This window comes from Aspergillus aculeatus (genome assembly GCF_001890905.1).
Source record: "Aspergillus aculeatus ATCC 16872 unplaced genomic scaffold ASPACscaffold_13, whole genome shotgun sequence".
NCBI lineage: Eukaryota > Fungi > Ascomycota > Eurotiomycetes > Eurotiales > Aspergillaceae > Aspergillus > Aspergillus aculeatus.
The window spans coordinates 219,321-240,901 of record NW_017962988.1 but is presented as its reverse complement, the minus strand read 5'-3'; the positions used below and the strand labels follow the sequence as shown (position 1 = coordinate 240,901).

At 53.0% G+C, this 21,581-nt stretch overlaps 7 protein-coding genes and 1 non-coding gene across 8 annotated transcripts; 3 read left to right on the top strand and 5 right to left on the bottom strand.

Annotated features, from left to right (window-relative positions):
- Positions 1–559: 559 nt before the first annotated feature.
- On the bottom strand, positions 560–1,360 carry ASPACDRAFT_45559 (uncharacterized protein; the record flags this gene model as incomplete). Its single annotated transcript, XM_020201626.1, has 1 exon — positions 560–1,360. One exon carries the CDS (start codon positions 1,358–1,360, stop codon positions 560–562), a length of 801 nt encoding a protein of 266 aa, XP_020053808.1.
- Positions 1,361–2,400: 1,040 nt separating this feature from the next.
- On the top strand, positions 2,401–4,127 carry ASPACDRAFT_32539 (putative proline permease; the record flags this gene model as incomplete). Its single annotated transcript, XM_020199885.1, has 2 exons — positions 2,401–2,759; positions 2,819–4,127. 2 exons carry the CDS (start codon positions 2,401–2,403, stop codon positions 4,125–4,127), a joined length of 1,668 nt encoding a protein of 555 aa, XP_020053807.1.
- Positions 4,128–5,593: 1,466 nt separating this feature from the next.
- ASPACDRAFT_123335 (catalase) lies at positions 5,594–7,898 on the bottom strand. The gene is made up of 8 exons (XM_020196619.1): positions 7,540–7,898; positions 7,424–7,482; positions 7,208–7,369; positions 7,033–7,157; positions 6,897–6,986; positions 6,582–6,849; positions 6,334–6,529; positions 5,594–6,274 (listed from the first exon to the last, which is right to left on the bottom strand). The coding sequence occupies exons 1-8, from the start codon at positions 7,793–7,795 to the stop codon at positions 5,745–5,747; spliced, it is 1,686 nt and encodes a 561-aa protein (XP_020053806.1). The 5' UTR covers positions 7,796–7,898; the 3' UTR covers positions 5,594–5,744.
- A 3,096-nt stretch (positions 7,899–10,994) lies between these two features.
- ASPACDRAFT_2430 (glycosyltransferase family 2 protein) lies at positions 10,995–13,212 on the top strand (the record flags this gene model as incomplete). The annotated part of the gene is made up of 4 exons (XM_020199258.1): positions 10,995–11,746; positions 11,807–12,707; positions 12,764–12,955; positions 13,006–13,212. Coding segments are annotated over 4 exons (2,052 nt in total), but the record flags the coding sequence as incomplete, so codon positions are not given.
- Positions 13,213–14,645: 1,433 nt separating this feature from the next.
- On the bottom strand, positions 14,646–14,717 carry ASPACDRAFT_t237. Its single transcript has one exon. It is a non-coding gene; the product is annotated as a tRNA-Glu (tRNA).
- A 12-nt stretch (positions 14,718–14,729) lies between these two features.
- Positions 14,730–17,640, bottom strand: ASPACDRAFT_123332 (serine/threonine-protein kinase). Its single transcript, XM_020196618.1, has 4 exons — positions 16,096–17,640; positions 15,745–16,033; positions 15,118–15,670; positions 14,730–15,040 (listed from the first exon to the last, which is right to left on the bottom strand). The coding sequence occupies exons 1-4, from the start codon at positions 17,454–17,456 to the stop codon at positions 14,997–14,999; spliced, it is 2,247 nt and encodes a 748-aa protein (XP_020053804.1). The 5' UTR covers positions 17,457–17,640; the 3' UTR covers positions 14,730–14,996.
- A 191-nt stretch (positions 17,641–17,831) lies between these two features.
- On the top strand, positions 17,832–19,486 carry ASPACDRAFT_32250 (uncharacterized protein; the record flags this gene model as incomplete). Its single annotated transcript, XM_020199867.1, has 2 exons — positions 17,832–17,887; positions 17,965–19,486. The coding sequence occupies 2 exons, from the start codon at positions 17,832–17,834 to the stop codon at positions 19,484–19,486; spliced, it is 1,578 nt and encodes a 525-aa protein (XP_020053803.1).
- A 947-nt stretch (positions 19,487–20,433) lies between these two features.
- On the bottom strand, positions 20,434–21,242 carry ASPACDRAFT_62479 (uncharacterized protein; the record flags this gene model as incomplete). Its single annotated transcript, XM_020203792.1, has 2 exons — positions 20,434–20,677; positions 20,752–21,242. 2 exons carry the CDS (start codon positions 21,240–21,242, stop codon positions 20,434–20,436), a joined length of 735 nt encoding a protein of 244 aa, XP_020053802.1.
- Positions 21,243–21,581: the final 339 nt, after the last annotated feature.

Here is a 21,581-nt window from a genome sequence, read left to right as displayed (position 1 = left end):
TCGAGACCATGCCCTCACGATTCTGTCATAGAAGCCCTTATCTTTCGTCTAATGGTTTTTGAGCTGTGGTCACTCATGCCGCCAGTGTAGCATCGACATCTAATGACATCCTCCCATGCGAGCCCATCTACATGGGTGCATTCTCTCAGAACGAATAGATCAAAGAATATCCCAAACCGAGAAAAGGATCCCTGGTTCATGCCTAAGCCCTCATCTCCCAGGTTATGTCTTATACAATCTCGCATTCCTGCGCAGCTACACATGAATTATGAACATATAACGAAAGATGAAAACCCCGTAGATATAGAGTACCCAAAGACCAAGCCCAGCTACATCCTCTGCTATAGTTATCCTCAGCATCCAACCCGAACCCTCCCTCCATCACATCAAGTTCCAAAGAACGACAAAACCCAGCTCTCAACATCAAAGCACGATTCCCCAACCCAAGCCTATCTAAAGGCACCTCACCCAAATCTCCATCTCAACCCCAGACCCCACACTCACACTCTCCCCATAACCCCCTCCCTTCGCGCCCTCCTCCAAAATCCAGAGGAATCGCCTACAAATCCGGCCAAAAATACACCCCCTCATCCAAATCCTTCCTAAGCGTCTTCTCAACAACCACAAACCCTTCCCTTTGTAGATATGGCACCACCCCTCCAATCAACTCCGCCACAAGCCCCCCGAACACCACACTCCCCTGGGCATTCAAATGCGTCTGATCATCGGCCACAAGATTATACGTCCACGCGTCTGCCGGCCCAATCGCATTGAGGTAGCGCGTACTCGCGGCATTCAAATCAATCCACAGCGCGCCGGTCGCCTCGGCGGCGGCGATCGTGGCGGCGCGCTGATCGGCCAGATTCTCGACGATCAAGGGCGTGCCAGTCGAGTTGTCGTAGCCTCGGCGTGAGAGCGGCGTGACGAGGATGGGGGTGCCGCCGGCGGTGCGCACGTCGTCCACAAACACCTCCAGGTTGGTGGTGTACTCGGCGATGGAGATGTTGGCGGCTGCCTTCTGGTCGTTGTGGCCGAATTGGATGGTCACGTAGGGGGTGTGCGTGCCTGATGCGTGGGCGGTGGTCACGCTGGCGAGCACGGTCGCCCAGTAGCCGTCCGCGCGGTAGCTGACGGTTGTGCGGCCGTTGACGCCGTAGTTGATGCCTGTTGCGCCGTGGTGCAGGGTCGTGTTGAGGAACCCGTTGCCCCAGCCGCCGCCGCCGGTGCTTTGTTTGGCGGTTGTGCTGTCGCCCGCGAGGAAGAAGATTGGGGGGGTGGTGGTCTTTTGGGAGTTGGGGGAGGGGTGCGCGGTGGTGGGCTGGGTGAGGAAGGGGAGGAGGGTAAGGAGGCTGAGCTTCATGATGGTTGAGGGTGGGATTGTGATTTTGAGGGTTGAACTGGGGTGTGTGGGTTGAGGTTCGTGATGCTTTTCGAGTGGTGAACGGACGTCTTATGTGTTGACTGTTGACTCCCTGGGATGTTTTGCCGTGGCTTAACCCACCAACTGGAAGAATCCAGTGTCAATTCCAGCAATCATGGCACAATTGGCATCCTTCTGCCAGGAGTGAGGGTAGGCGAGCGTGATTCTGCATGTTGCTGCCAAGGGCCTGCTCCTTGATGGCTCTGGTCACTCCGTGATGCAGAGAGCAATTGACGCGATCATCGTCATTGCCCCGCGTGGGGCAGATCCCTGAAGAAGTCTGTCTGGCTAGAGTCCGAGGGTCTGGAAAATATATGTCCGAAAGCAGTCCGCGCCTTGGATGGACAGGTTGATGTGGGTGAATTGTGCAGGAGTTGCTCTGCTCGGCCAAGCATCGCCCGAGATTAAATTGCCGTGCGGGGATGCTTGCTGAACCTGCAGCTGCCGGTCGAACGGATGTGAAGAAGGGATGAAAGAGAGGAGAGCGCCATGGATGATGGATTGTAGTTAAGGTAACTTACAGGGACTCAGAGATGCTACGTCATAAGTTAAACTTCAGGTGATGACTTGTAGACTGACTGTAACTGTTGACAAGTGCGGCAGCGCTGTACATTTAGGGCATCAGCCAGCCATTAAAGTCGAGCCACACCATCTCAGTGTCCAATCAACCTGGAACTGCGTCTTTAAGATAGAGACAGTGCTCAATCAGGCAAAGACTACGATCATCACCAGCATCGTGCTTATCGCAGCCAAGATATCCATCGCGCTCTCTTCCCCCATCGGGACAGAAACGAGTGATAGCGGGAAGATCTGATAAAGACGCCGCCATCTCATTCGAACCTCTTATCAACACCTCGACAATGCCTTCCCAACGAGCCCATATCGCTACCCCAGACCTCCAGATACACTGCCAAGATATGGGGTTTATAAACGAGCTTCTGCGGCAACGACAGCCATGAAGACTATACAACAGCACAATCATGAAGAAATCACCATCGGTCGTCGATCTCTCGCGGGAGCCGTCCGCAGCGGACAGGCCCCCCTCCAGCCAACCTGGCACCATCGTCGAGCTGAACCAGACCAAACGCGGTCTCTCCTCTCGCCATGTGCAGCTGATGGCCATCGGGGGCTCTATCGGAACTGGTCTATTTGTGGGAATTGGCTCCTACCTCCGCGATGCAGGACCCCTCTCCGTGTTTCTGGGATTTCTATTCTACGGGATCTGCTTCATCTGGCCGGTGAACCTCTGCGTGGGGGAGATGTGCGCCTATCTTCCTATCAGAGGGTCCATATTCGAACTCGCCGCGCGGTACATCGACCCTGCCTTTGGATTTGCCATGTATGTTCCCGTTGATCCTACATTTCCCTACATTCAAGACAATGTACTAAATGCAACAGGGGCTGGGTTTACTTCTACGGCGGCCTGATGCTCGTCTGCACAGAATACGCCGCCGTGGCGACGGTCATGCAATACTGGAACACGAGCGTCAACCCGGCGGTGTGGGTAGCCATGGCCATCGTGGTGTGCTTCCTGCTGAACATCGTCGCGGTGAAATGGTACGGGGAGACGGAATTCATCATGGCGTCCACCAAGATCCTGCTGCTGCTGGGCCTGGTGCTCCTGACCTTCATCACGATGGTGGGCGGCAACCCGCACCACGACGTGTACGGCTTCCGCAACTGGCAGCACGGGGTGATGTTCGAGTACTACAGCGAGGGCGCGACCGGCCGGTTCCTGGGCTTCTTCTCGGTGGTCGTGTACGCCGGGTTTTCGGTGGCAGGGCCGGACCTGCCCGCGCTGGCGGCTGGCGAGATCGCCAACCCGCGGCTCACGATCCCGCGCGTCGTCAAGATGACCTTCTACCGCATCGTGGGCTTCTACGTGATCGGCGTGCTGGCCGTGGGGATTATCTGTAACGCACGGGACCCGCGGCTGCTCAGTGCGCTGGACTCCTCGTCTGCGGTGGGCTCCGCCGCCTCGCCGTGGGTCATCGGGATCGAGAACCTGGGCATCCGGGGCCTCCCGGGGTTTATTAACCTGTTGATTCTGCTGGCGGGCTGGTCCTGCGGCAACGCCTACCTGTACAGCAGCAGCCGCACGCTGTACTCGCTGGCGCGGCGCGGCCAGGCCCCCCGCGTCCTGTGCCGGTGCACTGCGTCCGGCGTGCCGATCTACTGCGTCCTCGTCGTCTCGCTGCTCTCCTGCATTACTTTTCTGGTGGCCAGCACCTCCGCCGTCACCGTGTTCTACTGGTTCGTCGACCTGACCACCTGCGCCTTCGTGCTGACCTACACCAGCATGGTTGTGGTGTTTTTGGCGTGGTACCGCGCGCTCAAGGCGCAGGGGCTGGATCGCAGGACTTTCCTCCCGTGGGCGTCGCCGGCGCAGCCCTACGCGGCCATTCTGGCTGTGGTGATTGGGTCCGTGGTCACGCTGTTCAACGGGTTCACTGTGTTCGCTCCGTTCAGTGTCCAGGGGTTCGTGACTTCGTACTTCGGGATTGCGTTTTGGGTGGTCATGTTTGCCGTCTGGAAGGTGTGGAAACGGACAACCTGGGTCAAGCCGGAGGATGTCGATCTGTTGGCGGGCAAGGCGGAGGTCGATGCTGAGTGTCGCGTGTGGGAGGATGGAGGCTTGGAGGAGAGGCGGAGGGAGGAGCTGGCGAGGATGCATTGGGTGAGGAGAGCCTGGGAGAAGATGTGGTAGCGCTGGAGGTGTAGCTCTTACTCATGTGTAGTGAACACGCATCGAAGAATGACACTGTTTACCAAGGTGCTAGATTTACGTCGGAGTCTACAGATACAGCCATGTACCCTAATACCCTCCTGACTGCACCCGAACATACTATACGAATCTGAAGTACCGTACAGCATGAGCTCAACCAGCTCAAGCTCCCTCAGGCAACCAAGCTCGAACAAAGCTCTCGCATGCAAGAATGACAGCATACCTCGAAGAGAGCCAATCGATCACGCTGGTGGACAAAGAACGATTTACTCAGACTGTGCGCAAAGAGCTCTCCCAAACCAATGGAATCCAGACTGCCCGTCACAGCAGAAGTGAACTCGTTTACTCTACCGACACTCTCCGACTAAACTCTTGCTACCTCGGCCAATGCTACAAAGACCGCCCAACGCGAAGCATGAAAGGAACTCCGCCAGTGCGACAGCGCAAACGAAGCTGAAAGCCTTCTTTGTCCCACAACAATCTCTTTGTCCGCCTCTTCCTCTTCCCCCCGCTTTCTCTCGACTGCACCCACAGAATCATGCACTACTTAAACCCTACGTGTGTATCCATGGTTGACCCCCTGATTATCTACCACAGAGATACCAGTGCTGCTAGCTGAAACGCCGAACGTATTGTGCTGTCGACATCGAGGAATCCACTAAACTCAAACTATACAGCATAACATCCACCATGCCTCATCATTGGTACGTCCTATCCCATCTTCTCTCCTCCTGCCCTTCCCCCCCAGCCCTAGTCTCTACAATTATTCCATATCACAAGAAACACGCTAATATCAAACAGCACCGTCTGCAAAGATACCGTGAAGCCGGCCTGCTTCCATCGCGGTCACGTGATCAGATGTCGCGCGCCCACCTGCAAGCTCGTCTACCAGAGCTCCCGGGAGAAGGACTGCCCTTACTGCCGAAATGCGTCGCAGAAGCGGGCGGCCCGTGAGGGGAGTATTCCCAAGGATAAGGGTGGTGGTGATAAACCCACCGAGTCTCCTCACGATGCTGGCGGTGACGGCAGCGATAAGGAAAATGACCCTCCTTCTTTCGAAGAGCGAGCCCAGCAGCAGCAGCAGAAGCCGCAACTGAAGAAGCGAGAGAAGAAGAAGAAGAAGAAGAAGAAGAAGGGCAAGCATGTGCGCGAGACCCGCAGGTTGAAGGATATTCGGCGTGGGAGGCGGTTGAATTAGCCTCCTGGTGGAATCTTGGTGTAAGATTCTTGGCTGGTTTGGAGGCCGGTTTAGTGTATTGTTTTGTTCAGGGTCGGAACTCTTGATTGAAAACAGAATGACCCTTTGGCTATGTCAATGTCAATGGGAATCTTGGTTCTGTCATGAGTGTAGATGGTAAGTCTGCCATGTTACCTTGGACTGTGGGGGATGTATCATACTAATCTCTAGATCTGTGTCGTGTACGATAGTAACTCGCGAGATAGGTTGCATCACAATGTAACGGACCCCGGTCCTGTTCAAACTTCCAGTTCAGTGGATTCATAGTATTAATTGTATTATTGTAAATGAGACCATCCAGATAGTTGTCGCTGATTCGTGTAGACCCGAGTATTGAGCGACTACTTGATCCCCAGCACAGTTCAAACATTGTAAACCGACATTGCCGGACACATCCCCACCAACTTATCCGTCTCCACGCTGGGCATGAACTTGGCCGTCTTGCCCGCGCTCTCCGCCCCCTGCGACCGCTTCTCCACCTCCGCGAACGCAAACTTCTTCTCCGGCAGCAACTCATAAACCCCCTGCGCGTACTCCGGGGCCACCCGGTACAGCTGCGCCAGGTACTTGGCCTGGATCTCCGGGTACTCGACCACGCGCAGCAGGCGCGCCGTGTTGTCGTGCAGGTGCTGGCGCTGCGTCTCGTCCATCACGCGCCGGTACAGCTCGCGCGGCTGCTCGTACTCCGAGTCCTTGCCCTCGTGGTAGAAGTGCGACTTGCGGCCCACGTTGCTGTCCGCCACCTGGTAGGGCGCCTCGGCCGTGTCCGGCCGGAATTTGTTGGCGAAGCTGTTCGGCACGTACTGCGGCTTCATGCCGTGGTTGGCGTCCACCCGCATCTGGCCGTCGAAGTTGAGCGAGGAGTAGGATTGGGTCATGAAGGGGCAGTTCACTGGGTTTGTATTAGTATCAAATTGACTATGATGCGGTGAAAAGAGGGGTGGGGCATACCTGGGATTTGATGAAGGTTAATGCCAATGCGGTGGTACTGGGCGTCCCGATAGAAGAACATGCGGAACTGCAGGAGTGGGTCGGGGCTGTCTTCAATGCCGGGAACCATGCTGCCGGGAGAAAAGGCGGCTTGTTCGACGTCCCGGTGGAAGTTCTCCGGGTTCTTGTTGAGCACGAGCTTGCCAAACTCCATCATCTGGGTGGCTGTTAGCTACTGCGTTGGGCAACGCTCATCTCGATTCGCTTACCGGGAACTTGTCTCTGGGCCACACTTTGGTGACATCGAACGGATCAAATCCCAGCTTTGATGGATCGGCGTCCTCGGGCTGCATGACCTGCACGTGAGCCGTCCAGGAGACCTTTTCACCGTTTTCGATCGCTTCCCAGAGGTCGCGCTTGGAGAAGTCGGGGTCGATACCGCTGTGCTGCTGGGCCTCGTCGGCGGTGAATTGTTTCTGGCCGCCGTCGGCAAGGAAGTGGTATTTGATGTAGACGAACCGGCCCTCGGCATTTACCCTGATCTATATTAGAGTTACGGTGCTGATATCCTGTGCATTACTTACCATCGGAAGGTATGGCAGCCGTAGCCGTGCTGGTTCCTCCATCCCACGGGAGTCCCATGGTCGCTGAAAAACATCATTCCGGCATGGTTACTGGTGAGAGTCAGCCGGGTCCTTTTGCGGTCAGAGAAAGACATACCCCTCGGGCGTGTTTGCAAGCAGATCAAACAGCGAGTTGTGATCCAGCAGGAAGTTCTGCGGGTTGCGATACTGGGAGCGGATCACATCTGGGCCTTGGATCGGGTCGCGACAGAAGAAAACGGGCTGGGTGGAAATCAGTGAGAGTGTTCATTCAGGTCTCAGCATAAGCATACGAAGTTCAGTCCCACAATATCATAATTGCCCTCGCCGGTATAGAATTTGATGGCAAAACCGCGGGGGTTCCTGGCGAGATCGGGGAACTCTCTGCCGAGGGTGACGGTGGAGAAACGGACAAAGACAGGGGTTCGGACACCAGCCGATCGGAGAAAGTTGGCCTGGATAGTCAATCGCGCTGTCTAGGTCGGTAGAAAGTAAAAAAGGAAGTGTACCTTGGTCAGCGAGGAGACATCCTTGGTTGTCTCGAAGTATCCGAAGGCACCACTGCCGCCTAGTTACATGCACATATGAGGGAGTGATTCCACAACGACCAGTGAAGAGAACCCACAAGGATGGACCATGCGCTCCAAGTTCTTGGAACGATTGAAGTGCTGCTGTTTCTGCAAAAGAAAGGTATCGGAAATGACAGGAATCCCGCCCGCCGTCTTGCTGTGAGCGGGATCGGGAAAGGGAATGCCTTCATTGTTAGTGAAGTAAGAAGCATCGTCGGCCCGCTGGCCGATGGATTGGACCCCCGTGAGTTTGGCGGCGGTCTGAGCGGGTCCCTCGTTGGCCCCCTGGAAGAGCGAGTCGGTCGGCGCCATCGCGCCTAACGCCCCGCCTAAGACTTGCAGCGGTCGAGTAGTCATCACTTATTAGCAACACACCTGAATATAGGCACACAGTCACAATCACAGGATCTCTTTCTTTTTTCTTTTCATTAAGATCCTCCTTTTGACCTCGTAGCCTGCTCTTATAGATTAATCGCTCTCGTCGTGTCAGACCAATCAAGTTCAATTGATTACCATGTGGTCAGGATGACGGCAACCCTCCTGGGTCCCCACTCACGTCACCATTATCACATCGACTCTGCTGCAACTTTACTTCTATTTTCTATGAATTTATCCTTGCTTAATATTCATTTGAATTCGTCATGAAAGGTCTGGCCGCGTCTACTGTACTCAACACCTGAATAACCTTTCGACACAAGGCCATCGCGGAAAGTCACTTGCCTCCTGAGAATCCTGCAATGATCACTTCTCCGAGGAGGCAACTGTGCGCAAGATATATAACTTCGATGAGGAATCTCCCTGGCGATCCAGATACTAGTTGATTACGTGACCGGCCTATCCTTGCTGGCTCCTCCCGCTCGAGAGTCCTATGGGAGCTCAGCTCCAGCTCGCTCTGTCTCCTCCTGCCAAGGCAATGCGCTAATCATGACCGTGACTAGTTCCGTCCCTCCCATGCCTTCCTATCACCCATCTGGCTCGAAGGAGACCAACCTGCTTCCCAACCCGCACCATCCGATTGCTGCCTGAGGCATGTGACAATCGTTACCCGTGCAGAAGTGGGATGGAATGCTGCCTTCCTGGCCTTATTGGCTGGAGTTTTCCCCGGCCATTTATCTTCGGGGATGCGCATTGTAGAATGTGTACTATGTAGATGTGGATGTCCATTTTCATCAACCTGTCAAATAAACGGTATGTTTCAGCATCTCCGTCGCGTCGCATAAGACACGACCCGCTTTTGAGCCGCAATGGCTGCACCATCTGCTTAAAGCGCTTTCGAGTCGAAGGGTTGAAGTCAAGGGAATCAAGGGGGATTAAGTCTTGGCCCCCTACCTACTCCTTGGGTGTGGCTTGAACTCTATTGTGTGGTCTTGTCATTGGTGGCATGTGCTAGCGGCGCAGTGCTACTGAGTACGGATTACAAAAAAGGGGATCTCTTTTGGTGATCTGAACACTGGCATAAGAGACTAATTTCCTGTTCTGATAAAGCATAGTTCGCTACCTTTTATCGTTCAAAGCGGGTCAATTGATGTCCCAGGCATGAATATAGGCAGATTTCGAGCAGTGGAAGCACAGTATCCAATGGGAGATACCGATAGGATGATGCCATCCAATTCTTTTCTTCTTTTAAGCCTGAAGCCTCTCCTTTCTGGTCCATACATTGCCCAGCCGATATTGCCCAGTCGATTTAGCAGCATCTAGACGGGCGCTAAAGCGGGCTAACCGCGGGCTACGGCGGGCGCCTATTTTTAGCGTAGTTCGGGGGAATGATGGCGCCCGGATTATCGATGCGGTTCATCAGCATCAGCTAGCATCAACACAGTCAATTATAACAAAGCATACCACTCCATTGAGCGCGAGTCAGACGCTCATTGCAAGTAGTCTCCTACCTATCTATCTCAATTATTATTTTTTATTTTTTATTTTATTTTCTTTTCTAATAAAAAAACAGGTTTGTTTCAAAGCTTGTTTCTCGATCTTCCAGTGTGTCAGGTCCTGCGAGCGGGGCTTGGAAGGTGAAAATGGAGGGGGGCGGAAAAACCATAGATACCGCCATGTAAACATGCGGAGACCGGCTTGTCCCCTTCATCATCCAACCCACCCACCTACATGCAAGGCACGGTCTGTAACCCTATGCTACATAACATCACAAATGAAGTATCGATCGCCACTGCTCTTCCTTCGACTACTGATTACCAAGGCATTTTCACCAAGGCATCTTCTCCCGCAACGGAAATGATCTCGTTCAGCCCGCTGCAGCCTCATGCGACTGATGCGAATTACCCCACAATCAACGCGACCCCGAAAGCTCGAACAAACCTCAACAAGTCCTTCCTGACAATGTCTCTCTCTAGTCTAGTCAACAAGGATGTCAAATGAGCACCCTGAGTCAGTACGTGCGCCCTAGGTGTGATTGTGTTGTGCCATGGTTGCATCATCCATTCCACCAGAGCCGCACAGGATCACAATCCCATTGTCAGCACCCGGAATGCCAATATCACAGACCCCACAAATCGCTGTCCTGTAAACAAAACGGTTCAATCATGTTGACATTGACGCCAAAGCATTCTCGCGAGAACTCGTGTTTCAATCAGGTCGAGAACATCATGCCAGCCTGGCCTCTAGACCAGCCCAGATACATCACAATCCAGGCTCTGCTCCACCATCCTCGAAGGTAATATCTGGCGGAGAAGATATCCCAGTCCTCTGAGCGGATGTTGGTGGAGCACTCAGCCTCCAGGAGACTCCATCCGGGCCCCCTTGCCGGTTACGTCTCGGATAACGTTGCGGGACCCCCTCCTCTAGTCGATTGGCTCCCGCAGTGGAGCGTTCCGAAATGAAAATGTAGAGTTGAAGACCTTCTCCTACGAGTCGCCTATGGCACCGCAACCCTGGAGTCTTTCCGGGCGACCACTTCATTGACCCCTGCGCCGGCTCACAGAGTGCTCGTGAGTTTGAGTTCATGTGCACATGCGACAGGCTGAGAGACTCGACTCTAATGGCGATCGACGTGAGCGAGAGAAAGTCAATCCTGAAAGACATGACTCGTGTACTGCCCGTAGAATATGACAGACGGACAATCCCCTCTCCGACCAGAAAAGCACACATTCCAAAGCCCGTGTTGTGGCCCGAGCCCGGTTGGGCGACCGTGGCAAAGAGCAGGTCTTTATGGTATATATCCTCTCCGGCTAACTCTTCCCAACGTACCTATTCGCTCAGAACATAGGATGGCCTCGCTCGGGGTGAAATTCCTGTCACAATCGTGCAATTCAGCGAAGATCATCCTGCTGTGAAGGTGATGTACATTCAAAAAAGGGCCCGAGCCTTGTTTATGAACCTTCAATCATCCGCCCTTTCCCACAATTCCTGTTTTTCTGTCTCTACTACTTGTGACTGGCTCATTTTCCAGCCTATCATTGATTGTCAGTGTGACCAAGGCTGATCTCGCACTGTGCGCATAGATGGCATTCGTCACCCTCGTTGTCCTACATCTATCGCTATGCATCCGGGCAACAACTCGCCCATAGATGAGGAGATCTTTATTCCCGAGTCTCTTCTGGCAGCCGCCACCGCAAGCGAATCCTGGTCACAGAGTCCCCAACGAGAGATTCCCCGTCAACTTCGAAGTGGTGTACCTCCGAATGAGGTGCGCGTACACAAACGAAGACAGACCACCACCAGTTGGCCGACTGCAGTCCAGAATGACACGGCATCTCACTCGGTAGGCCGTCCCTTGAGCACTAATGTCCAGAGAGGCGACGAGATATACCCGTTGTATGAGGATTGTGTGGTAGTGGAGACCCCCAAAGGGCCTCAGGCGGTCCCTCATTCAGCGGCCGATGGCCCTATCCCCGTCTCCGAGCTTCCAAGTTACCCCGTCGCAGAGCTACCAAGTCATCCAACCCCACCACCCAAAGCACGCACAGCTCGATACTCGCTCGACGGTAACGGTATTCTCAACAAATTCACAGTGTTGTCTCCATTCCCACTACGCCAGACTATCAACGCCGCGGTCGAAAGAGCCCGTGACAGCAGTCTTGGGACGTTGTACGACAAAGCCAATCTTGTCCAAATCAAGCATCAACGCAGATATTGGGCTCGGATGCTGATCGAATATGGAGCATATACCATACTCCTCTTATTTGTCTACTTCGTGCTTGTGGGTCAACCTCTATGGGGAGGGGCTATCTATTGGCTATACTGGGTAATGCGCAACAAATTCGTTTTCCAAGGTGGATGGGCCATTGTCATCAGTCTAGTGATCTTGTAAGTCAGGCTCTTCGGGAGGAGAATGCGGTCCCCGTATCGTGACTCACGATCACACAGCTACTCGTTTGCACCGCTGTTGACTCTCTTCGAGAAGGATCTTCCCGACCCCGAGTACTATAGAGATCGTAACATTACCCCGGGCGCCCCGGACACAGCCCTCTTGATCCCCTGCTACAGATCAGCACCAGTCATTGGGCAAACGCTCGAGGCCGCACTGAAAATCTTCCCCGCATCGCATGTGTATGTTATTGCGAACGGAGACTCCACCAACCCGTTGGACAATACGGAGGAGATTTGCCGTCGCCACGGGGTCAATCATATCTGGTGCCCGGTTGGATCCAAGATCATCGCTCTTTTTGTCGGTTGCTACGCGGCCAAAGTCTTTCGTTATGTGCTCCTCACTGACGACGACTGCATTCTTCCTGCGAACTTTCCTGTCGCCATCTCTCGATTGACTGATAACGTGCGTTGCGTGGGCTACACGATCAAGGTGGTGGGCTCCGAGTCATCCAAAGGCACCTACTGCCAGCAAGCTCAGGATCTCGAGTACAAGCTCGCCGGGCTGCAGCGCACCTTTGCCGGTCGCATCGGCAGCGCCACCTTTCCCCACGGGGCAATCTCGCTCTGGGAGCGGGCATTCCTCAAGGATACGCTTCAAGATCACCCGGGGTTCTCAATCAGCGAAGACTGGTTCTTGGGCAACAGCTGTCGACGACTAGGCGGACGGATCAAGATGTGCAGCATGATTTTCGTGGAGACTGCGGCTCCGCCTGCCTTTCTCTGGGTCGACAAGGACCAGAGCCGAGGCGGCTTTGGGGAGATGACCGTCTTCAAGCAGCGATTCCTGCGCTGGAACTTCTTCATCGTCAACGGCATGCGATACAACCTGGCCTACATTTTTGGTTCTTGGAAGCTGGGCCGCTGGGAGATTGGCGCGAAGATTTTTGTTATGCAAGAGGTACGTCCCTGTTATGTTCGGCGTACAGCCGACCCCGCATGCTGACTGAGGCATAGGTGTACGAAACCGTGCTGAGCATTCTCGCACCATTCATCCTGCCCATATCGTTGGTCGTGCGGCCTTCATTCTGCATTAGTCTTCTGATGGCGACCCTAGGACTGTATCTACTGAACGCCGTGCTCTTCAATGAGATACACCTTCGACTGAAGAAAGAACGCGTGAGCTGGAAGGTCATCGTTGCATACTATGTACGTTGTCCAGATATATGTGGTGTCATTGCTAACTATCTGTGCCAAAGATGCCCTACAAAATGCTCATCGCCGTGATCAACGTGATCAGCTGCTACTGGTCTCTGATCAAGTATGCGAAGTATTTTGCGCAACGCCGACCGAAGCTGATCGAGGATCACAAGGCGGTAGGGATTGTGCTGAAGCTGGAGGAGATCCGACGACATCAGCAGGGCGGACTTGGGCGCAGTATGACCGTCCGTACGGTCGGAGTGCGCAGCCGCGGCAGTAGTGTTGGATGAGCTCGAAATGAGCGGGCATTGTGCCCTTCACGGATATCCAGCGCTGAAAAGCTCTCATCCTCTACGGTGGTATAGAGCATGGTCGCAAGACCGAAGTCTACCATACATGGAACAACCCCGGCTCAGACCCCCAACCCTCTCTCATTACACCTTCCGGTCGCATCGCTGTCCGGTCTATTGCTCGCAATCGGATCAGTCACCAACACTTCACCACCATTTCGATATCTCAACGACCATGTCCAGAAGCTATATCACTGCAAACGAGGAGCTCTGGCGACAGCGACATCTCGTGAAATAAGCTGAGGGACGAGCTTTCGGCGGGTTAAAGGGGGTTCAACCTTCGGCGAATTTGCGGTGCTGGAAATCCGCCGACCGGGTCGGAGTTTTCGGCGTAAGGTTCAACCCCCTCGGCGGGTTTCCCGGCGGGTCGGCGATCGGGGTTGTCGGGGGTTCAACCATATCCCGCCCAGGGGGAACCTTAACCTTCCCAGGTCCTCGATTAGGTCTATGTCAGTTTTCTGTTTATATTTACCAGATGTAAGGCCCTTAGCAGGCGAAACCCTGCCTTTGCTACAAATTTGCAGCAAGTGATTTATGTTTGTCCCTGTTGGATGGAATGAGGAGGATGCAGCCTGAGGGTTGGGATAAATTGGGCGAAATGCCATCGAGTATGAAAGATATATTTCTCCGGCGCAGGGTCTTGTACTGGGTACTATACGTAAATCAAGAGAATATGGTGTTTGACGCCCCCACCTAAACCTAGATAATCTAGTCTATATTCGGGGGGTTCAACTTGACCGAGGGGAAATTTCCGGTACTCACGATATCATATTACCGGTACATAATAATGATCTTCTACACCGATGCAAAACCACCGAACTACGGGGTAGGTATCTCCCCTTCGAACTGTCTGCGCCTTATAAAAAAAATACGATCTCTACAACGCTAAACGGTTCGCGTTGCTGATTTCCCAATTTCCCATTTCCTTATCTATTTCCGCCGTCTCTCGGGAGTGTTTCTCGGCGAGTCGTGTACCCAACTAACCCCCTTGCAGAGCTTCAAATCCTCAAGCTAAGTTTTGATTCTAAAAGATGTCAATAAACAGCGAATGACAGGAGAGAGATTGAGTCCCAATACTCCGATATCAGGAATGCAGAGACAGTGAATCCGTGAAGTGGAGGCTCCCACAAGGGCACGGTGCTACCCGACACAGCCCGCGGACCGGGAGTGCCTCCCGGCGCCGATAGTTATTCGGATATTGCGACAAACCTTAATTTTCTTCTCTATGAGTGAGAAAAGATGTGTGAAAAGAAAAGAAGAAGAGAAAAAAAAAAGAAAGGCGAAGACAGTTAGAGCCAGAGTATGGAGGCGAGATATAGATAAGACAACACAAAAAAAAAGAATTTGAGCTCCGATAGGGGGAATCGAACCCCCGGCTGCCGTGTGAGAGACGGCGATGTTAGCCACTACACCATATCGGATCTTGTTGAGTTTCAGGATACTTTTATGTCATGAGTGGGGCTTTTAGGGCGACCGAAGCCCGTCGGCGCGCAGGATCACATTTATATACTTGATTTACCAAATACAAGGGGTTCCCAAAAATCGGGTCATATTCTGCGGAGGGACCATGGATTGTAAGGTAGAGGGTCGGTGAAAAACCCAATGAAAACCCATTCCGCGTTCGCGACATTGATACCTCCGGTAGACTTGGAAGTCACCACAACTCAAAGTCCCTCATAGTTATGACTATCTCCAGGCCGCTACCGAGTCGCATACTTCTCCATATGGGCGGCATCATAGTCCCCTGTTGACATGTTAGCAAATAATCACTTGAGCCGGCCAGTATGCACCGAAGCAAAGCAAATGAGGGGAACACTTTACATTCGGAGGGCGTAGTTCGCGGCACGGTACCACCCACAAAAGCGAGAATCTGATCTCGTAGCTTGCGATAGCTAAGATCATGTGGGCCGGCAAATTTATTCAACCCGCGGTGATCAGTGTGTAGGCCCGCCTGGTGGACGGAGGTAATGCCGGGCCAGGCTTCGTTGGATTCGACTAGCACGCCCGTCTTGGCCGGCCGCATGAACAGAAAGCCCCGTTTGAACTTGGTGTCGTGGGTCTCGTAGTAACATACGGCGGGGATCCTGCGGCTGTGGTTGGCGATTGCCCTCTCCAAGCCTTGGCAGGTTTGTTTGAGAAAGGGCGTGTGAGTAGTGTCCAGAATGCTGACCAGTCGCCAGCGGCTCGTCGTCTCGGCGATTGATAAATTATTCTTCGTTTGACCCATGTGCACGATGTAAAAGAGGTAGGCACGCCATCGCTTTTGGCCGCTGGCATCGGTCCCGCGGAACGGAGTCCCGAGGAAGACCAGGCCTCGTAGGGAGTCCAGTAGCCATGCTTGTGCGTCGCGCCTGTCTTCGGCTTGGGCGAGAGCCTGTGAAGTGACAAGGGTTAGCACGGCCAGCCTCCTGCCCTAGGGCTCGGGATCTTGGATGGGAGTTTCCTGACCCTGGCCAGTACTAGCCCACCAAAGTCACAAGCAATGACAACAGTGGGTTTTGGCGTCCGAGTCAGCACCTCCTGCCACCTATGCCTGAGCTCAAACCCACGGCGCTCTAGCAGCTCGCTTATGCTTTCGCTATCGGAAGACGCGCTCCACTCAAATGTGTATATCCTGGCCGTGGGCATGGCTTTCGGAAGCATGTCGGGATGTGTAAGCCAGTTGACTTCAGCCCCGCCATTGATGTGAGCCCAGGCTCCGTCTGCCGTGTTTTCCATACCATGGATGGCAATGATGCTGCAGCAAATAGTCATCAGACATGACGCGGCGCCATAGGGCCCGAGAGATTTTACACTCACTTCAAGGTGTGGTTCTCTGGCACCACATGGGCCTTGAGGACGCTTGTGTGGTCCTCGACACCGGAGAGACTGGGCTCTGGTGAAGGAAGCTCAGCAGCACGAGCCTCTGGCACCTCCGGTCTTCTGCGAGTCGGCCGAGAATGGGTTTTGCCGCTCGGTATCGTTACTCCCCCCTTGGGAGTAGAAGGAACCTTCGCAGTTCCAGAGCTTGGGTGACCCAGCTGGGAATCAGCTGCGAAGCTCATCGTTGTTACTCCATCATTTGGGGTCTTTTTAAAGTCTATAGACAGCGTGCTTCGACCTAGCTTAGTTCCGTCGCTCGATTCGCCAACCAATTCGTCATCCTCCGGTGCGAGCGTGTTCCGATCGCGATTTTGAATCCAAGCCATCCCCAGAGCGGCCTCTGCAGATATGCGCTTGGTGGGTAAAGGAGAAATGAGTGCCTTAGCAAATTCCAGCCCATCTAGACCCATTCTCCCCTGAAGTAGTTCGTCGGGGAAGGGTTTTCGCCCGTTACAGAACCTCCGCACGTCTCTACGCGTCGGAAATGGGTCTTGCCGAGTAGCGATCCTGAATACCACGCAGCCTAAGGACCACATGTCGGCTGCGTTGTCATAGATCGATGTTGGTTCGTCAATATCGAGATCTCCGCTCACCTCCGGAGCAGTGTACTTTGGAGTACCGATGGAAGTGTAAAGGGCTGTTCTCTCATGGTTCACTCGCTTCGCGATGCCAAAGTCGCCAATCTTGACCCACCAGCGGGCAGCCGGGGGTTTTCGGGCCACGAAGATATTGCCCGGTTTGAGGTCGCGGTGGGTGAATTGTTCAGCGTGGATGATACGGAGGCCATTGAGGAGATTGGTGGTGATGTCCTTGACCTCCTCCTCGGGGAGAGACTCTGATATGTGGCCTTCGAGATCTCCCAGTGGAAAGAACTCCATGTAAAGGTATAGACTCGAGGGATCCTCCAACCAGCCGAGAAAGTTGACCAAGACCTCCTGCTGTTGGTACTGCGGTTTCGAGAACTTGGCCAGCGCGAGAATCTCCCTCTTATAGTCGATGGTATCCCGTTCCATCAGATCCTTCTGCACGACCTTGACGGCCCGACGTTGTGCATCAGTCTCATCACTCTCCAGCCAGACTTTGCCATATGATCCCCAACCCAAGGGGTCAGAGCGGCGGTACCATTTCCTCTTCACGATGTGGATAGCGTGACTCTCATCTCGCTCGTATTCGGTATGGGTGGTGCAGTCCTGGTCGATCACGGCGTCGTATTTGAAGTGCTCGAGCAGGTCGTCGGCTTCTAAACCCAATCGCAAGGTCTTGATCTTATCAGCAAGTTCTGGATTTCCCTGCACCATGTTTAGCAAGTCAGCATATTGCGACGACGAAATGGACATGGCGCTGTCCGTCGGGTGGCATCCTAGCACCCATAGCACTCTGGGATCGAGATCTCAAGAAGAAGGGGATCAGGAGGACAAATCATGGGGGGCAATACACGCAAAAGAAAGGAAAGAAGCTGAAAGAGCCACAGAAGATGGGGAGGAAAAGAAGGTGAGTTGGAAAGGACGAGGCTGGAGTGAGACTACTTGAGATTGCGGGGAGACGATCCAATAGGAAGAGTCGCATCACGGGTTTCTTTTACCAGCGCGGGGTCACAACAGAACCAAGATCTTCGCTCTTCCTTTTGTTTTCTTCCCTTGCTCACTGAGTCCTTCGTTCACGACTTGCACAAGATGGATCCGGCTTCATTTGCCCTTTCCGTCGCTTCCATGGTGCAGTTATGTATTCAGTGAGTCTTTTCATTTCATTACTGTAATCACTAAGTTAACCTCTTCTCCTTCGTCTCTATCACGCTAATAACATCAGTCTCGGAAAGGACTTGTACGCACGCTGCGAAGCATACCGTTCAGCCGAGCGGGAATTGCAAGAAGCTAATCTAAGAATCCAGGGTCATTGGATCAAGATTGAGCAACAATTATCCGCACTTCAAGCTGTATGGGAGGCCCTCCCAAATGCTTTGCAGATCCACCAATATCAGGTGCTCCAAGTCCTCCGCAGCAAGCTCAAGGCCGCAGTCAAGAGCGTTCAGAGTCTGACTGCGAACTCAGGAGCTGAGGGTCTTTTCGATGAGCGGATCGACTCTTCCGTGGCTCGGATTCTATTGAAGGTTTCACGCACCAAACGGGTCAAATACGCCGTCTACGCCAAGGAATCCCTCGAACACATTGTCGAAGAATTGGAGCAATGGCAGAGAACATTCGATCCATCCTGGTTCTTCTTAAGTCGTCTGGCCGTCCAGACAATTGATCAAGAGTTCAGTGGGAAGAGGGCTGCGGAGAGCAAGGCCGTTTCGACAGTGGTAAATCTGCGTGAAGCCCATCGAATTTACGACGGGGAGAGCTCCGCTTCGATCTTCCTGGGGAAGGATTTCGCCATCGGACGTTACACGGCGATTACCTCGTCTTCTTCATGGCTCGCTCGCACCGATGAAGGTGTGGTAGTTGTCGACCGCATCCCGATCAGGCGACAAAACGATCTTCGTCACCGCACCAAGGACGTTCGAGATCTAGCACGCATCCTTTCCAAAGTCGATCCGGATACATTTGGCCTTCTGTCCTGCCGTGGCGTACTCAGGACGGAAAAGACCTTCGATCTTTTTTTTTCTATCCCACAAAGTCAGCAGCAAGATCCCATTGCTAGTCTCCGCTATATTCTGTCGAAACGTGCTGAGCGCAGCTATACTCTGAACGAGCGTGTGAAATTGGCAAATTCCCTGGCTCGATCGGTCGTGTTCTTACACTCGTCGTCATTTGTTCATAAAAGCATTACCCCGGAGAATATCATCCTTTGTATATCGCATTCAGACCGTCTGGGTACGCCTTTTCTGGTTGGCTTCGATCAGTTCCGACTGGCGGAAGGTCCGACCTATTTGAGTGGCGACAAGGCTTGGGAGAGGAACCTTTACCGTCACCCACGACGCCAGGGAATACACCCCGAAGATGAATATATCATGCAGCATGATGTATACAGCCTTGGGGTTTGTTTGTTGGAGATTGGACTCTGGACTTCCTTCGTCGAGTACTCGGGAGATTACGGCCAGCCTATTCCAGGACCCTCAATATCAATTGAGAAGCTCATTGCAGAAAGGGATCAACGACGAGCGGCCTACGAGATCAAGAAAATGCTCGTTAACCTGGCCGAAACCAAATTGCCATGTCTGATGGGAAACATCTTCACTGAGGTTGTCGTGTCATGTCTGACATGTCTCGATAAGAACAACGAGCTATTCGGAGATGAAGAAGAATTCCTGGATGATGATGGAATTCTTGTTGGTGTTCGCTATATAGAGAAGGTATGTTGCTTTACGCTTGGCACGTGGTGGGGCTAACTTGTCAATCCCATAGATTCTGTTTGCGCTTCAAGGGATTGCGGTGTAAAAGCCTGCAAAATCTGGCTCCTTATTGATCCACTATGTTGGATAGCGTAGAAGCATAAAAGTGGGTTGCATTCGAAAGAGGGTATACTCGACCTGGATGCCTTGCGTAGCGGAGATGAAGGCCCTCGTGTACAGGCCCTGGCGGATTGCTAGAAGAGGCCCAGGCTACGGTAGTAGAGCTAGACGCTACGGTCGATAAGTCATTTCAGATCCGCGGAACTCTTGTGATGGTGGCACGAATGCCATCAAAGAGAATGGTGGAGACTGTGCCGAGGACGGCGATGCTGATGTCTGTGTCTGCGCGTCCATGCCCGCTGAGCGGGGTGCCCTGTTGTAGCATCTGGGCTAGACGATGCTGCAAGCTCCGCCTTCCACGTCAAGGTTCAGCCTCGAGACTTTTGAAGAGAGCCAAGGGGGAATGCTGGTAAACTAGAGTGATAATCACCTCATAATATATCCTGCCAGGGGGGTGGTATAACTTGTACATTTGGAGCGCCGCAGCCATCCCGGTTGGCCATCTGCGGCCGGCGAAGAGCCTCGCAGAGCGGACTGTGTGCATGGAGAAGGCTTAAAGCAGTGTATTGATCAATGAATCAACTGAGGCGTAGTACAAACATTCCCGAGTAATCCGGCCACGTGATCGACGCAACTCACCAAGCAAGTTGCCCACATAGAAAACTTAGTAAGTACAGTACAACATATCAACTAACAAGGAATCAAGGGATCGTTCCATATAGCCCCTTTTGACTGTCATTATTGTAGCAACACTCGGCAGAGCAAGCAAGAACTTTCACTTTGTAGGTGGTCGATATAAAGCAAGCTAAGAGAGTGGAATATCAAGAACCTGCATCTCAGTCACTGCACCGAGCTAGATATCCGCAGCCATCAGGGTCGCATGCTCAAACCTCTCTAACCTTGCGCGTGACCCGTTCCAAGGCCCGGTTCCGCATGTACTTGAATATGTGAACAGACTCTTCGTACATATCAGAAAGAACGAAGCCATCCTCCGCCACAAAATGAGAGATTGCGTCCCAGAATACCTGTATATCGTTCCAGCCGATGATTTCCTCATCGTAGACACGAAGATCGTCCTTTGCGAAATGTAGGGGGCTTGAAAACTCAAAGCCCATTTTTTCCCAGTGCCTGGAAAAGGCTTTAGTTAGCGAACAACACAGACCAGGAATACCATGGCATGGAAATTAGCGGCGTGAACTCACTTCTCGATTTGGATCAAACTGTCCCTCAGAAAAATGATATCACCAGCCCATGTATCGCCCACAAACTGAATGGGCCAATACCGCAGCATGCCGAATTCCTGGTAGAAAACGCGATTGAGGAGGGGGTCCTCTTCCGCCACTCGTGTCTGATAGAGATTACAAATGATAGTCTGTTTCATCTGGGCTTCAATCGCAGACTGTTCTTTGCTGCCGAGCTCGGCGAAATCTTGGGCAAGAGTGAGAATCGGTTCCCCCCCAAAGCGGATAAAGCTCGGTTGCCGTCCACTGAGCATGAGCGGGGTGCCCCATATGCCTTGCCAGTCGATCATTCTGGTAGTCTCTCCGTTGTTCACGAAAATGTTTGCGAGATCGAGGTCGCTGTGGCAGATGTACGGTGCCAGGATGGCGGGTTCGTTGGGAAGAAGATACGGTGCCCCTTGGAGGTACTTGTCAAGAAAACAAAGATGACTTGCAGGGCAGTTCTGGGTCATCGTGGCCCAAAAGCCATCGCCCGGTTTACGAATCGCATATTGGGAGCTTGACAAGTGATTGATGTCGACTACTAATGAGTTTACTCAAGGCTCTTGAAGATTCTATGTCGAAACCATTAGAGGTAAATATATAGACGCTACTATTTATTATAAACCCAGGCGAATATAGTACTATCCTAGCGACGAATGCTTATACTTCGTCCTGAATGTTAGGCTCTTTTTGAGGCAGGCAGCTTCGTCTATGACAATTGGTCAGTTGAAGAACATCAGGGACGAAGTGCAAATGTGCCAGATTGTAACCCAGGCGTTGTTTGTTGCCTGATGATTTGAGCCTAGGTT

Coding starts and splice junctions, on each gene's coding strand:
- ASPACDRAFT_123335 (XM_020196619.1), bottom strand. CDS start 7,795: ATGGCGCCGACCGACTCGCTCTTCCAGGGGGCCAACGAGGGACCCGCT. Junction 6,530..6,581: donor GGCCCAGAGACAAGTTCCCG/GTAAGCGAATCG, acceptor ACAGCCACCCAG/ATGATGGAGTTTGGCAAGCT. Junction 6,275..6,333: donor TAACCTTCATCAAATCCCAG/GTATGCCCCACC, acceptor ATACAAACCCAG/TGAACTGCCCCTTCATGACC.
- ASPACDRAFT_123332 (XM_020196618.1), bottom strand. CDS start 17,456: ATGGTGCAGGGAAATCCAGAACTTGCTGATAAGATCAAGACCTTGCGA. Junction 15,671..15,744: donor GTGGGCTAGTACTGGCCAGG/GTCAGGAAACTC, acceptor GTCACTTCACAG/GCTCTCGCCCAAGCCGAAGA. Junction 15,041..15,117: donor GCGAACTACGCCCTCCGAAT/GTAAAGTGTTCC, acceptor ACATGTCAACAG/GGGACTATGATGCCGCCCAT.